This window comes from Camarhynchus parvulus, chromosome 17, assembly GCF_901933205.1.
Source record: "Camarhynchus parvulus chromosome 17, STF_HiC, whole genome shotgun sequence".
Lineage (NCBI taxonomy): Eukaryota > Metazoa > Chordata > Aves > Passeriformes > Thraupidae > Camarhynchus > Camarhynchus parvulus.
Genome location: NC_044587.1, coordinates 700,001 through 712,546, shown reverse-complemented (window position 1 = coordinate 712,546; position 12,546 = coordinate 700,001). Strand labels below are relative to the sequence as shown.

General features: G+C 43.3%; 1 protein-coding gene across 6 annotated transcripts in view; it reads right to left on the bottom strand.

Annotated features, from left to right (window-relative positions):
- Positions 1-12,546, bottom strand: part of MAPKAP1 (MAPK associated protein 1) — an 80,578-nt gene that overhangs the window by 44,275 nt on the left and 23,757 nt on the right. For all 6 annotated transcript variants that reach the window (XR_004061221.1, XR_004061222.1, XM_030961440.1 and 3 more), the window contains one exon: positions 3,456-3,628. Coding sequence is in view for 4 of the 6 variants with exons in the window: in XM_030961440.1 (XP_030817300.1) it covers positions 3,456-3,628 (173 nt within the window). In the remaining 2 variants the exon portion in view is untranslated. The remainder of the gene's footprint in view (positions 1-3,455; positions 3,629-12,546) is intronic.

Sequence of the window (12,546 nt, the reverse complement as noted above, 5' to 3'; positions counted from 1 at the left end):
ATTAGCAGAAAACTTACCTTTATAAATACCTAAGTTCAGTCACTAAAAGCAGTCACAAATTAATAAACACCAACAAGCAGAACTAACACAGAAAGCTGAAACAGATACAATGTGAAAGAAATAAAGATCCGAGCCTCTTTCTTTCCACAGATGAAAGCCCAGAGGGAAACAACTATTTATAGCTACCAAACAGGTATTAATCATAATTTCCTAACATTGAAATCTATTTCAAATGTTACTTCAGTTTAAATTATTGACCTGAAAATAAGTATTCTTTCTGACTGTAAACCTGCCAGCACTCAGGCCTTTTCCCAGCCACTCAGTAAAGCTGGAGGTGCATGTGGCAGCGTGTTTCTAAACTCTGCAGTTTAAATTTGGAGTTTTAATTGCATGATTGATGCTTAAATTAATTAATTGTAAAGTGTATGCTAATTGTTTAATTGGTCGCTTGATCTATATAGATCATTTTTTGAATTAAATGAGTTGATTTACAAAGTTTATTGATTGGATGTGACAATGAATTATTTCACTGACTACCTGATTTGCAATTTTCTCAATTAATTCACAAACCTTTGGTTGCAACTGTGCTTTATTGAGAGTGCTTAGTCCAGGTGATCTATAGGCATCTTGTCGTGACTAAGACATTTATTATAGAAAACAGGGAATAATGATGCATTGCTGTTAATGGAAGCTGCAGTTTTGCTCACCAAAGGTAATTCAGCAACATTCACCACTCTGAATTTCGGAAATTCTGTAAATACTAGTAAAGAAACTTTCTGGCCTTGGACCCTTCCAGGGATGGAGCAGCCACAGCTGCTCTGGGCATCCTGTGCCAGGGCCTCCCCAGCCTCACAGCCAGGAATTCCCAATTCCCAAAATCCCCCCCATCCCTGCCCTCTGGCAGTGGGAGCCACTCCCGGTGCCCTGTCCCCCCAGCCCGTGTCCCCAGCTGGAGAAGGCACAGCCACGGGGCAGCAGAACACACCCAGCAGGTCCCAGTGCCACCAGCTCCTGTCCCAGCAAACACTGGGAAATACACAGCACTGGTCACATCCCACAGAACAGAGGGGCTACAGATGTCTGCGCTCATGGGCTGCCTTCCTGAGCAGATTCTGTCACCATGTGTTAAAAAAAATCAGAAAATCCAGTGAGTAAAACTGTTCTGCACTTTGAACCTCCACCAGGCTGAGGGAGATTGAAGCTGGGAACTTACAAGTTCAGCACAAAAAGGAGAGATTCACTCCTCACTTCTAAAAATAGCAAATCTATTTGAATTGTGCATCTCACTATTAATTTCTTCCTAGAAAGGGATTTTGTTTATTTTTTGCAGGTGGAATCATTCCAGCACATCTGTCAGGGGCTGGCAAGAAAATGCTGGGTTACAACCCAGGTCCATGTGTGGGAGGCCAGGGACAGGGCTGCTAACCCTGCCAATGGTTCCTGGAACCAAGAGACTGAATAGAGACAAATACAACACAATTACAATAAAAAAGGCAGCCTAATTGAATACAGAATGTTCTCAAAGCTGTCAACTAGTACTCATTCACTTCAGACTCTTACACCTATCTTTTAGGAAAAGGAATTAGGCAGTAATGTATTCTTTTCCTAAAGACAGAAGGGGTTGTTTCTCCTAATTATAAAGTCTAAAACCTCCTCATTATTCTCACAGTGTCACTAGCAGGTATAGTTGTCACTCTGCATGCCTTGCATACCCATCTGAGGCATTCTATAGATGGATTCTAGTGCAGTGCCACAGTGATCCCCATTTTGTCTTTTCACACTCTCACCTGACTGAATCAGGAGCAAATGGCCAATGTAGAAGGGGCACCCTACACGAGCTCCTTCCTTACTGGGAAATATGAGAATTAGTTACAGCTAAATCAATCCTTGCTCAGGACTGGCAGTCAGCAATGCTAAAAAAATGATGATGAGAAATAATTAACGACCTACAAGAAAAGAAACTTGGAAACTCAAGGCTCTGGCCCTCAGCCTGAGCCTTTGTCCCCAGATTCTCAGCTGCTGCTGCTGTGTCTGCCTGTGCTCTTGGGAACTCACGCCTCCATTATTTATTTTATTCTGTCTGCCTGAGATTTGATTACATTGGACAGCCTCCTTGCTCGTGAGCACTTTTTGACACATCATAACATCTTATCCTTCAAGGCAGACAGTGAAATTCATTTCTTCCCACTGTTGCCTTTTGCTGTGGGCAGTGATGGTTCATGGAACACTCCACTCATGGGTGCTGTTCCATTTGAGCTCTGCTGTGCTCCTGAAAAATATGTGTGTGCCCAAAGACTGACATCAGTGGTGCCTTACTCATTAAAAAATAGCCTAATCATACACAAAGGACACTTCTCTGAACTTGTGATATAATGAACAGAAATTAATAACAGCAAATGAAATGGCACCATCTGTGAATAATTTTATATTTCTTCTCCAGAATATAAAAAAGGACAAATCAAACCCAAGTGTTAAACCCCAGAAACATTTCACATGTCTGCTGAGAAGAGCTAAGGAAAAATCCATATCCAAAGAAAGAACATCCATGGAAGTGTTTTCAAGAGGGGCTGCTTTCCTGCATGCCATGTCTGTGGAACAGACATCAGCAAATCCAAACAAGGGAGCCCAAGTGCCCTCCCTCCCATTCCCCCCACAGCTGTGCTACAGCAGCAGCTAAGGCTGCTGAGCCCTCCAGGGCTCCTGAAAAATGCTGAAAGAGTGAGGTGCGAAATTCAGGATCAAAAAACCCCCACCCCATTCATTCAATATTCCAGGAACAATAAAAAAGTGAAATTTGGCTCATATAGAAAATACCCAAACAAAACGATCAACTTCCTTTGCACCAGGGACATCCCTGCCAGTAACTGTTACTGACAACTCTGCAATAAACTACTTTAAGTCCTTGTTTTACGTTCTATGGCCCAGCAAAACCACAAGTATTTTACACAGCTGTTCTAAAATGAAAGCTGCTCAGGTGAGCTGTTCTGAAGAACCTTTCTATGCATCTCCTGTCATCTGCCAGGAAAAAGGAATAGCTCTTACTAACCACCACCAGTGCTCCAGCAGAGCAAAGGGACTTAGAGCTGTTCTGGACTTTATCTGACATCTTGTGATCTCAGCCATTAAGGACACTAGCAAAAAATAGATGGGACATGAAATAACAAATGCCTCTGTGACACCAGAAGAGATAAAGTTTGCATTATTTTTACATAGTTTTGAAATGATGATTCATTTACAGGTCCAAGCCTTCCTGTTGATCATTTCTCAGCACACAGCAGTTAATTGAAAGAGAAATGGCTGGAGGTGCATGTGTGCTGCTCGGAGGGAAATACTGATAAACGTGAAGGTGCTAGGGTTTATATTTCCAAACATTGACACAGAAATCCGTTTCAGTATGCAAAAAGGCTGCAGAGGAGAAATGGAGAGGTCAGGAGGTAGTAAAGAAAGAGCATTACTTCAGCTTGGGTTCCCGTCCCTCACTTGTATATTGCCAGCAGATGAGCCCGATCAGGTCGTGCACCTTGGCGTTGGCGATGGTCACCACGGTCATGGGCTGCAGCTTGTCCTGGCTCGTGTGCAGCGGGAGGTAGACATCGATTTTTTTGGTTGCCGTTGTACCAACGTGGCCCTGGTGAGGAAACACATTTCATCAGGATGTATCAAAAAGTGTCACAGGGTTTATACAAAATCTGGGCGGACGGAATTCGGCTCAGCAGGCAAACTAAAATATGCTGCTATGGCTTAAAATTGGAAGGAGATTAAACATTTAAATTCCAATTATTTCCCTGCTGTTTATCTGTAAAACGGACATGAAATATCTGGACATGATTTCACAGATTTCCATAAAGAGCCTGAGCTTTGCTGCAGGATCCCATGTTCCTGCAGAATCAAGAAAAGTGGAATTATGCGTGGGATGGGGAGGAAGAGGGACCCAACAAACCAGCCTAAGACTTCCAAATTGTTTCTGCATTTCTGCTCTCTTCTGCAGTTCTTCCCCACCACCTGAGGAGCTCTCAGAGGGAGCACAGACACCCACTCCCCAAGGCTTGGCCCTGGCTTGCCAAGAGCAGAACAAAACCACACACACAGCTGAGCCACTGATGTGCTCTCTTTGAGGACACCAAGAAGAATCAACTAATATTGGGGTTTACTGGAACTTGCTGGATGAAAAGAATCCATTTGGTGCCCTGACAATTAAATAAACCATAAAGCACACAGCAACACAGATCTATGACATTTGCATTACAAGAATGTTTAATCCACTGCAGGTAGGACTGCAGCTTTCACCCAGAAATCTTCTAAACAAATCAAAATTGCACATCCTGACCCCCTCCTCCAAAGCACTCCAAGTAACTCTGTATCTCCATCTCTCTCCATACTACAAGGGCCTTGAGAAGAGAAAGGGCTTTTTGAATTAATCACTTGGAATTCTAAGTAACAGAATAAAAGGATTCAATGCTATAAATCTATAATGAGAGCATAAAACAGGGAGTTAAATGCCATGTGCTAATTTCAATATATTGTTAAAAACCATTTGATCCTTCGGTGTGATTATAAATTAGAGAAGTAATAGGAATTTAAAGATTAAAGTTATTCATACTGGCATAGCTAAAAGTATTATTTAAATCCATCCCAACATAATACATTTATTTTTTAAGAAAGCATTTTTATAGAACAGATACCTCCTCTTCCCATATTTTTAGGGTAAGAAGAAACCGGTTTGGCTAATTTAAAGGAAAGGTTAGGATTGCAACAGAACATGGGACATTCCTTCACTTTGTTTGGATAAACCTGAACAAGCTTTGGTTGAGCTCATGCGCCCGGGACCCTCTGGGACACCACCCTTAACCCCCCGAGGTCATGAACACAACAGAGCTGCTAAAAACCACCAGGGTGGGCTTCTGTCTCTCCATCTCTCCTGCTTTTCTACTTCCAGGACTTATTTTGAAAGGGAAACGAGGTGGTGCTGGGTAAGAGCTCAGCTGTGTGTCCCCAGGTGCACACACCCAGGGCAGGGAGGCTGAGGGTGCTGGTGACCTTGGTCCTGCCCAGAGACCCCCCGAGCTGAGGCTGCCTTGGCAAGAGAAGGAGCAAACAGCAGCCACCAGGAAATTAATGGCACTCCTTGGCACACCACGCCAGTTACACATATAAATCCAAGGAAGGCAGAATTGTAAGTAATGCTGGGTCCTGATAATGGAAAACCCGAGAAAAATGGACACCCAGATGTGGAGTCAATGCCAAGGTTACAATTGATACGCCCAGCCAGGAAGGGACAAACGAGCCAGGAGCTGGGACTGACAACCAGAGAGACCAGCCTGTCCATCAGCCACTGCAGGAACAGTGTGAGCTCACAGCCCAAACCCAGGAATTAACAAAATCACCCTGGCCAGGGACCCTGGCTCCAGCTGTCCCAAACCTGGCACTCACACTCCTGGGCTCCTCTCCCTGCATGGCTCTGCCTTGCCCCACACCCTGACTTGGAGCTTGCTGGATTTTACCAAACCTTCCTCAGTCCTCCCCATCTCTAAATCTCCTCTGCCTCCTCCAGCTATCTTTACTATTGTTACTATCTCCACCACAGCTATCCTGTTCTCCTGCTCACGAACACTCAATGTGAGCACCAAAATTACTTAAACCAGGTAAAACTCACACACCTATGAGGATTCCAACTGCTCTGTGAGCAAGGGGAGCAATCCCAACAACAGCAGGACTGGGAAGCAGCTCAAAGCACTGCTGTTATACTCAAGATCTTTAAAAAAGGCGGAGAATTAGTTCTATTAATTGAAGGTCTGCAAAGCTGAGGTACTAGAGAGGCTGAAACCTGAAGCCAATTAGATTTTCTAGCAGTAAAGAGAGCACCCATTGTCACACTGGGTAGGAAATGTTTGTACAAACCCTTGGTCAGGGCTCAGTGCCACGCCAAGGGGGTCTGGAGGAAACCTCCACTGTGTTTATGGCAAATTGGTGGTATTGGTTCAGAACCACACTATAAATGCAAGCCATCAGGTCCCTGTGTGAGGGAATCCATAGCCTCAGCCCATCCTGCAGAGTGTTAATTGTGCAGAAGGCCCTGAGAGCTCAATTACTGACCTGCTGAGAGCCCACTGGCTGTGGTGGCACAGGGACAGAGGCACACAGGGACAGAGGCACCACCCAAGGCCAGCGCTCAGGGCCAGCCCAGCGCCAGCTCCTGGGCTCTGCAGGGACCTGCAGCCTCCTCTCCAGGAGGAATCACTCGGAACCACAGCCATTCCTGGAACCACAATTACTTCTGGCTCCCAACTAAAAACTGTACTCCAAGTGGAAATGCTGAGGAAACCCAGAAGATAAAGGACAATTACTGATATTCAAAGAGGCAGCATCAAACTTTATTAATAGATCCTGTATAAAATTCAATGGAAAATCTATTCAGGGCCAGGGGCCTTACCATTTGGAGTTTCCTTAATAGCCTCCAATAAATCTGGGAAGCATAAAGGGGCTGTTAAATTAACATTTTCCTGATCTGTCACCTGTGGCACAGTTAATTTGTCAAAAAATTCTTTTAGCTTGTCACTGGACACTGTATATTCTGACAAATGAAGTCTGGAATAAAATTGACAAAATATCTCGTTAATTTTCTAGGAAATCACAAATCTGATTCCATTAAGCTTTTATTGTTAGAAATGTTATATCCCACCAATCCTTTAAGAAAGTGAGGAGTAACTGGATACACTGAAAATGTACAATAAATCATAGAAAAATTTCCTAGTATTTTTATTGATGGACTCTTTTAAGGCTCCCTGGTGCTCTCCTACAGTACGTCAAATTAAAAAAAAAAATCTAAAATTTATCAGTCCTTCCAACATCAGATGTCTTTCTAAGATTTAAAATCAAATTTTAATCGAAGTCCATGAGGGAATGCACCCCTCCCTCCAGCAGCAGGTAAGAGTAGCCTCAGTAGGTCACTGACACTGCACCTGAGCCAGGCACTGGGGACAGCTCCCCCCGGCCACAGCTCACCCCTGACAGGTCCTGGGGCACCTGCAGGACAGGAGCTGGGGGCACAGTCAGGCACAGCGCGTCCTCCTCACTCCTGCTCTGCTTCACTGCACACCAGGCACAAAATTAAAACAAAGTCCATAAACATTTCCAAGAGAAAAGTGATTGATTTTCAACACTGACAATTTACTGCCTCTTCCTGCACAATGGAGTTCTGTGACTAAATGTTATATCACTTTAAGATTAGATGTTCTAATGATATAATGCAAAGATTTTACTGAATCATTATTTAGTGGGAGTCATAAAAACCTCTTAAAATTAATCTTTCATGCACATCTAGCTTACCCAAAGTTAGCATTTAATTAGATGGCCTTGGCACGAATGAGCTTACTACTTTATTTGCTCAATCAGTATATGTCTCTTCAGTAATTATAATTAATTCAAGTCATTGACTCACCTCCCAGCAAACAACACTAAACACTGCACAAAATGGAAACAAATGCCTTTCCATTCCCAAATGCAAAATGTCTTCTCACTTTTAAACTCAGTTCAATGTTTTTTGGTTTGGGTGACAGGGTGTTGACTACACTCTGTGACCCAGCAATCACCTCCACAACATAACTTACTCGCTTATGTATTTAATTGACACACAGAAAATACTTGAAGGGGAAAAGTGGAAATATAATAACCCAGTATTTACAACACACAGAAATTTCTAACAGATCAGAGCACAGATGTTTATGGCAATATAAGGGACCATATTTTTCTTTTTTCTTTCCTTCTCCAGCCCACCACACTGTTCCCTACCATTGCAAGACTGGAATGGTGTTTGTTTCATCAGGTGGTTACACCAGCACTGGGGTTTTTCATCACTTTGGGCACTTAGTTCCTCCTGTAATTCCCAAACCACAGGTGGAGGACACCCCAGAGAGGCTGGGGTGCAGCCCCAGCACACTGCCAGCCCTGCAGCTCCCCAGTGAAGGCCCAAAGCTGTTCCCTTCTGAGGAGAGGATTCTGCTTTGCATCACCCCAGCTTGTGCTGCAGAGTTAGCAGATCACGATGTAAAACTCCATTAACATCATTAAATACTTAATTTATCTTATTCACACTGTCACTATTCATAAAAATTTAACCCAGTAATTTCCTGTTATCCAAAGCATAACAAAGTATGAATATTTAACTGCAAGGTAAATAACACACTATTATTTTTTATTCTAAATTGTTGACTTCAGTTAGCATGCCTGCTCTGCAGAGCACCAGGCGATTTGTCAATTAAAGGTCCAGATGTTGTGCAGGCTGCAGAGGCAGCAGCAGCTCTGAGCAAGGCGTCCCCTGCATGGCAATGATCACTACAACCCCAGCTCCAGGCTGCATTACCATGCTCATGTTTTATTCCAGCCCCCTCCTCATGTACCAGTTAATTATACAACACACAGCTGAGAGACATCACCTCCGAGCTGGACAGGTTCCTTCCACGCTTCCACCCGAACACGTCCTCACACTCAGAACCAGATTCACAGAAATAACCACACAGCCCAGCACCCAGATCACTGCCTGCTCTTGCTTGGCATTCACTCCCACAATTAATAAAATTATGTAAGTCCTGAGCAAAGAATAAGACACATAGTGCTGGTAACAGCACGTTTCAATTATAGTAACACACATTCATTTGTACTACTCTCTATGAATTAAAATCTGGTTTACTTGCAGTGCTATTAATATGAATTCTTAATACTGCTTTTTTTCTGACAAATGCTATGTGGAGGGAGGGAGAAGCCCCAGGTCCACTCCTGTTACAGCCCAGGCTGTGTTTCTGTCCATGTAGGTGTCAGATTTAGGACAAATGGCCCTGTCCATCCCTCCCCTGCCACACTTCGGTGGCATTTTGCCCCATACAGGCTCCCTCTCCATGTGCCCAAGCCACACGGAGGGTGGGATGTCCCACCAGCTGTGTGGCACCAGCTCTGCCTGCCCTGCAGCCCTGGGCTGCTCAGCTCCCACAGCTCTGGTGAGGGATAGAAACACATTGATCCAAGTGTTGTTGCTCCAGCTGCAGCAGAAATGCATTCATTACCCCAAACCATCCTCGAGTTCCTTCTAGTGAAGAGAAGAAACAGCCTCTTTAGAAGAATTATACATATTTTACTTAGTAATAAACATTACAATTTAATACTGAGGAATAGAGTTATTCTTTGTAATAACAAAATGCAACCAAAACTTATAATTAAAACTGCACCATAAACATTATTTGTGTGTTAAGGAACGTGCCATGATCTATTTTAATGAACAGATGCTCTAAAAAAGATAAATGTTTTCAGAAATATTCAATCCTTGAACAGATCAGCCTCTAATCCTCTGCTTCTGCTGCACAAAGCAGACAGCTCAAGTTCCTCGAGGACATCAGCCAACCTTAGGTGGAACATTTTTAATACATCACCGTGTCACTTTTTAATGTGCCACAATCTATTAACCACATGGCAAACTAACAGGGATTTTTAAAATATGGGTTTTATAGCTTTGTGCCGGTGATTAATTAAATAAATAGCCAGCGTTTCACAAATCATCCCTGTAATTAGGCAGAGGCAGGCGCGCTGCATTGCTGGCAGAGCTGGCAGCTGAAGCTGCAGCAGGGCAGCGGCAGCGCGGCCCCGCCGCCGGCCCGCAGGTGCTGCGCTCGGCTGGAACGGGCTCCAGCTGCCTGCTAAACATGCTCTCTGCAATCATTCTCCCTCATCCTGCAGGAAACCACCGAGGTAACAAAGGCAGCGCAGCCGTGCCTGCGGTTTGACCTGAAGTAGCAAAGTTGTGCCTTGCAGAAAATGAACAAATATGAAAGGCGGATGCTGGAAAAATGCACCCTCTAAATGATACATTTTCTGTCAAAACATTTCAAAGTTGAAGCTACAACTAATTACATGCAGTCCGTTCAAAGAAGCCAAGCAAGGCTTATCATTAAAATGACTCAATTATTCTTAAAAGAAAGAGAAAATCATCTGTAAAACCTGCCTGCAATCTCATCAGTTTTACTGTACCTACCTCAATACATCATTTCCCCCAGAGCTCAAATTAAACTCTTAATAGTTAATATGCTCAAGTTTTACTATAGATTTTCCTCCAAACTATTATTAACTGGAATTTCCTACCTAGGAAGGGTTTTATATGGAAATTTGTTCTGCAGTGTTTAGTGACACTATCACAACAGCTTTTTGCCCCTCAATTTAAAAACCATCAGAGAGACAGAATGTGATGTGGAGTCAGGCAGCTCATGGAGATGGGATTTGATTTCCTCCACCAGGCGATTTCTTTCTCAGCATCAGTCCCCAAACTACCCCCTTCGAGCCAATTTTCCTTGCACTCAGGCAGAAATTTGCACTCTTGGATGGGGTGTCACAGAGCACATGCCCCTGGTGCCAGGGCAGGTGCCACAGCACTGGGGAGGAGCCCAGGGCTGATAAATAGCGAACAATAAATAACAAACACAGTGCCCCACTGACACTCCTTTCCCTGGCACTGCCCTCCCTCCCGGCAGCAGGTGCTGGCACAGCAGTGCATCCCTCACACAGGACCAGTTTAGGGGGGCTCTCCCCTCCAGCCCCTCAACAGCCTCGTGGCACTCAGGGCCACCTCTAAAAGGACCATTAAAGACTTTAACCTTAAAGCTTTTGCCCTTAAAATATGGGAAAATGCTCTGATGGGCTGTTCAAGCAACTTTGATGCAGGACACTTTCTGACATAAAGTGTTTTCAACATTTTTCCCCCAGGATTTAGGTCCATAGCAGCCTGAAGTATGATAAATTCATAAATTCAATCTCCACAAAGACCTGAGAAACTGCTCTTATTAGTAAATCAAGCAAGCTCTACTAGAATTAAGAAGATAGTGAGAATATTCTTCCTGTTTGGTTCAGATAGGGAAACAAAAGAATTTACATGGAAAAAATCTGACCACTGTATTGCCTTTACAAATTCTGAGTGGGAAATATTAAATAAATTGAAAAAAAAAAAGAAATATAAATTTATACTGGAATCAAGAATAAACCGATTACCACTTCACTTGCATTTAATGTTTAACTACAAAACAAGAACTCTTTGATTAGTGATTTCATGGTGCTTAAACAGACACATAAGTGAGCCCTTTCTCCATAATTACCATCAATGCTTTAAAATAATTTTTCAACTACTAGGGCCAAAGCAAAGGCATAGTCTAAAAGACTGTCCTGTGAGAAATTAAAAAACCCAACTTTCTCTCCCTCAGGAATGTTTCTCCCAACAAGCATGTCTCTTAAATGGACACATCCAACTCTTCTGCAAACAGCAGCCATCAGAAACATGTGCTAATAAAACATTTCCATATTTCTTTGGCTGTTAAGAACCTCAACTTGTGAATACATTTTTTATTCGATCTGATCTGTAATTAAGAGAAAGATAATGACACTACTAAATTGCTAAAAATCAATTAGATAGAATAAAACGCAATATGATTCAGCCAAAAGATTAACAAGTGCATTATAAAAACCCTTTAAAATTCTTTAATTCTAATTAAGCTGCTTTAAATGGCCATGGCCTAAAAAATGCTTTTAATTTCAAGGCATCACCAATTTTCCTGCGTGTTTCACTGAACTGGCTGTTTGCCTTCCTTCTTCTTTTTTTAAAGGAAGATTTAAAGCAAAAGTGGCAGCTTGGGAAGAGCTGCTGTCCCATTCCCAGGTCCTGCAGGGGCTCTGGGCAGGCTCAGCCCCTCTGTCAGCTCCCTCTGACTGCCAATGGCTTGAAATCAAATATTAGAGCAGAATTCCATCTCCCACAAATCCAGTGGCTGTTCCTCAGGGAGCCTCCCTCTCTGGGGACATCCCAAACCCAGCTGGACACATTCCTGCTCTGGGCAGGGGTTGGACTGAAGGATCCCCAGGGTCCCTCCAACCCCACAGTTCTGTGATTGTGAGGTTCTGTGCATGTCAGGACAGGTTTCTCCAGTAACGAACCCACGAGCAATACCTGTGCCAAATTTAAGCCCTATCCCATCTCAGATTTTAAGTGCAGCTTAATTTTAAACAAATCAACCAGCAGCCTGTCTAAGATCAACTCACAGCAGCATTCCTGAGGTATTAACATCTGCTTTTTGATATTATTCTTCCACAAGCCCAGAGCATCTCCTCCTCCCTCCCCTTGCCCCAGGAAGGCACGGAGCAGAGGGAGCAGAGGGAAGAGAATTCCTCCCTCCCACACAGCACAACCAATCAGTTCAACCCAACCTGAGTTCCTCCAAGTTAGGGAGAGCAAACAACAGCACTAACTTTTCTAATTTCATCCTCTAGTACTCCCAAGTAAATAAGAGAGAGGAAAAAAAAAGTAAAGTTTTCCTACAAATAGAAACTGTCACTTACTGGGATGTGATCTTTTCAGCTCATGCATCCTAAATGCATGCAGAGATATTATATGCACTTTCTATTTAGCAATTTAATTATATCTTTGCAGTCAGAGAGTGGCAATGGTTTGCAGTAATAATCAGGTGAAAGCATTCTCACATTAATATGCTGGAATCCGATGTGTTAATTTGATGCAACTTT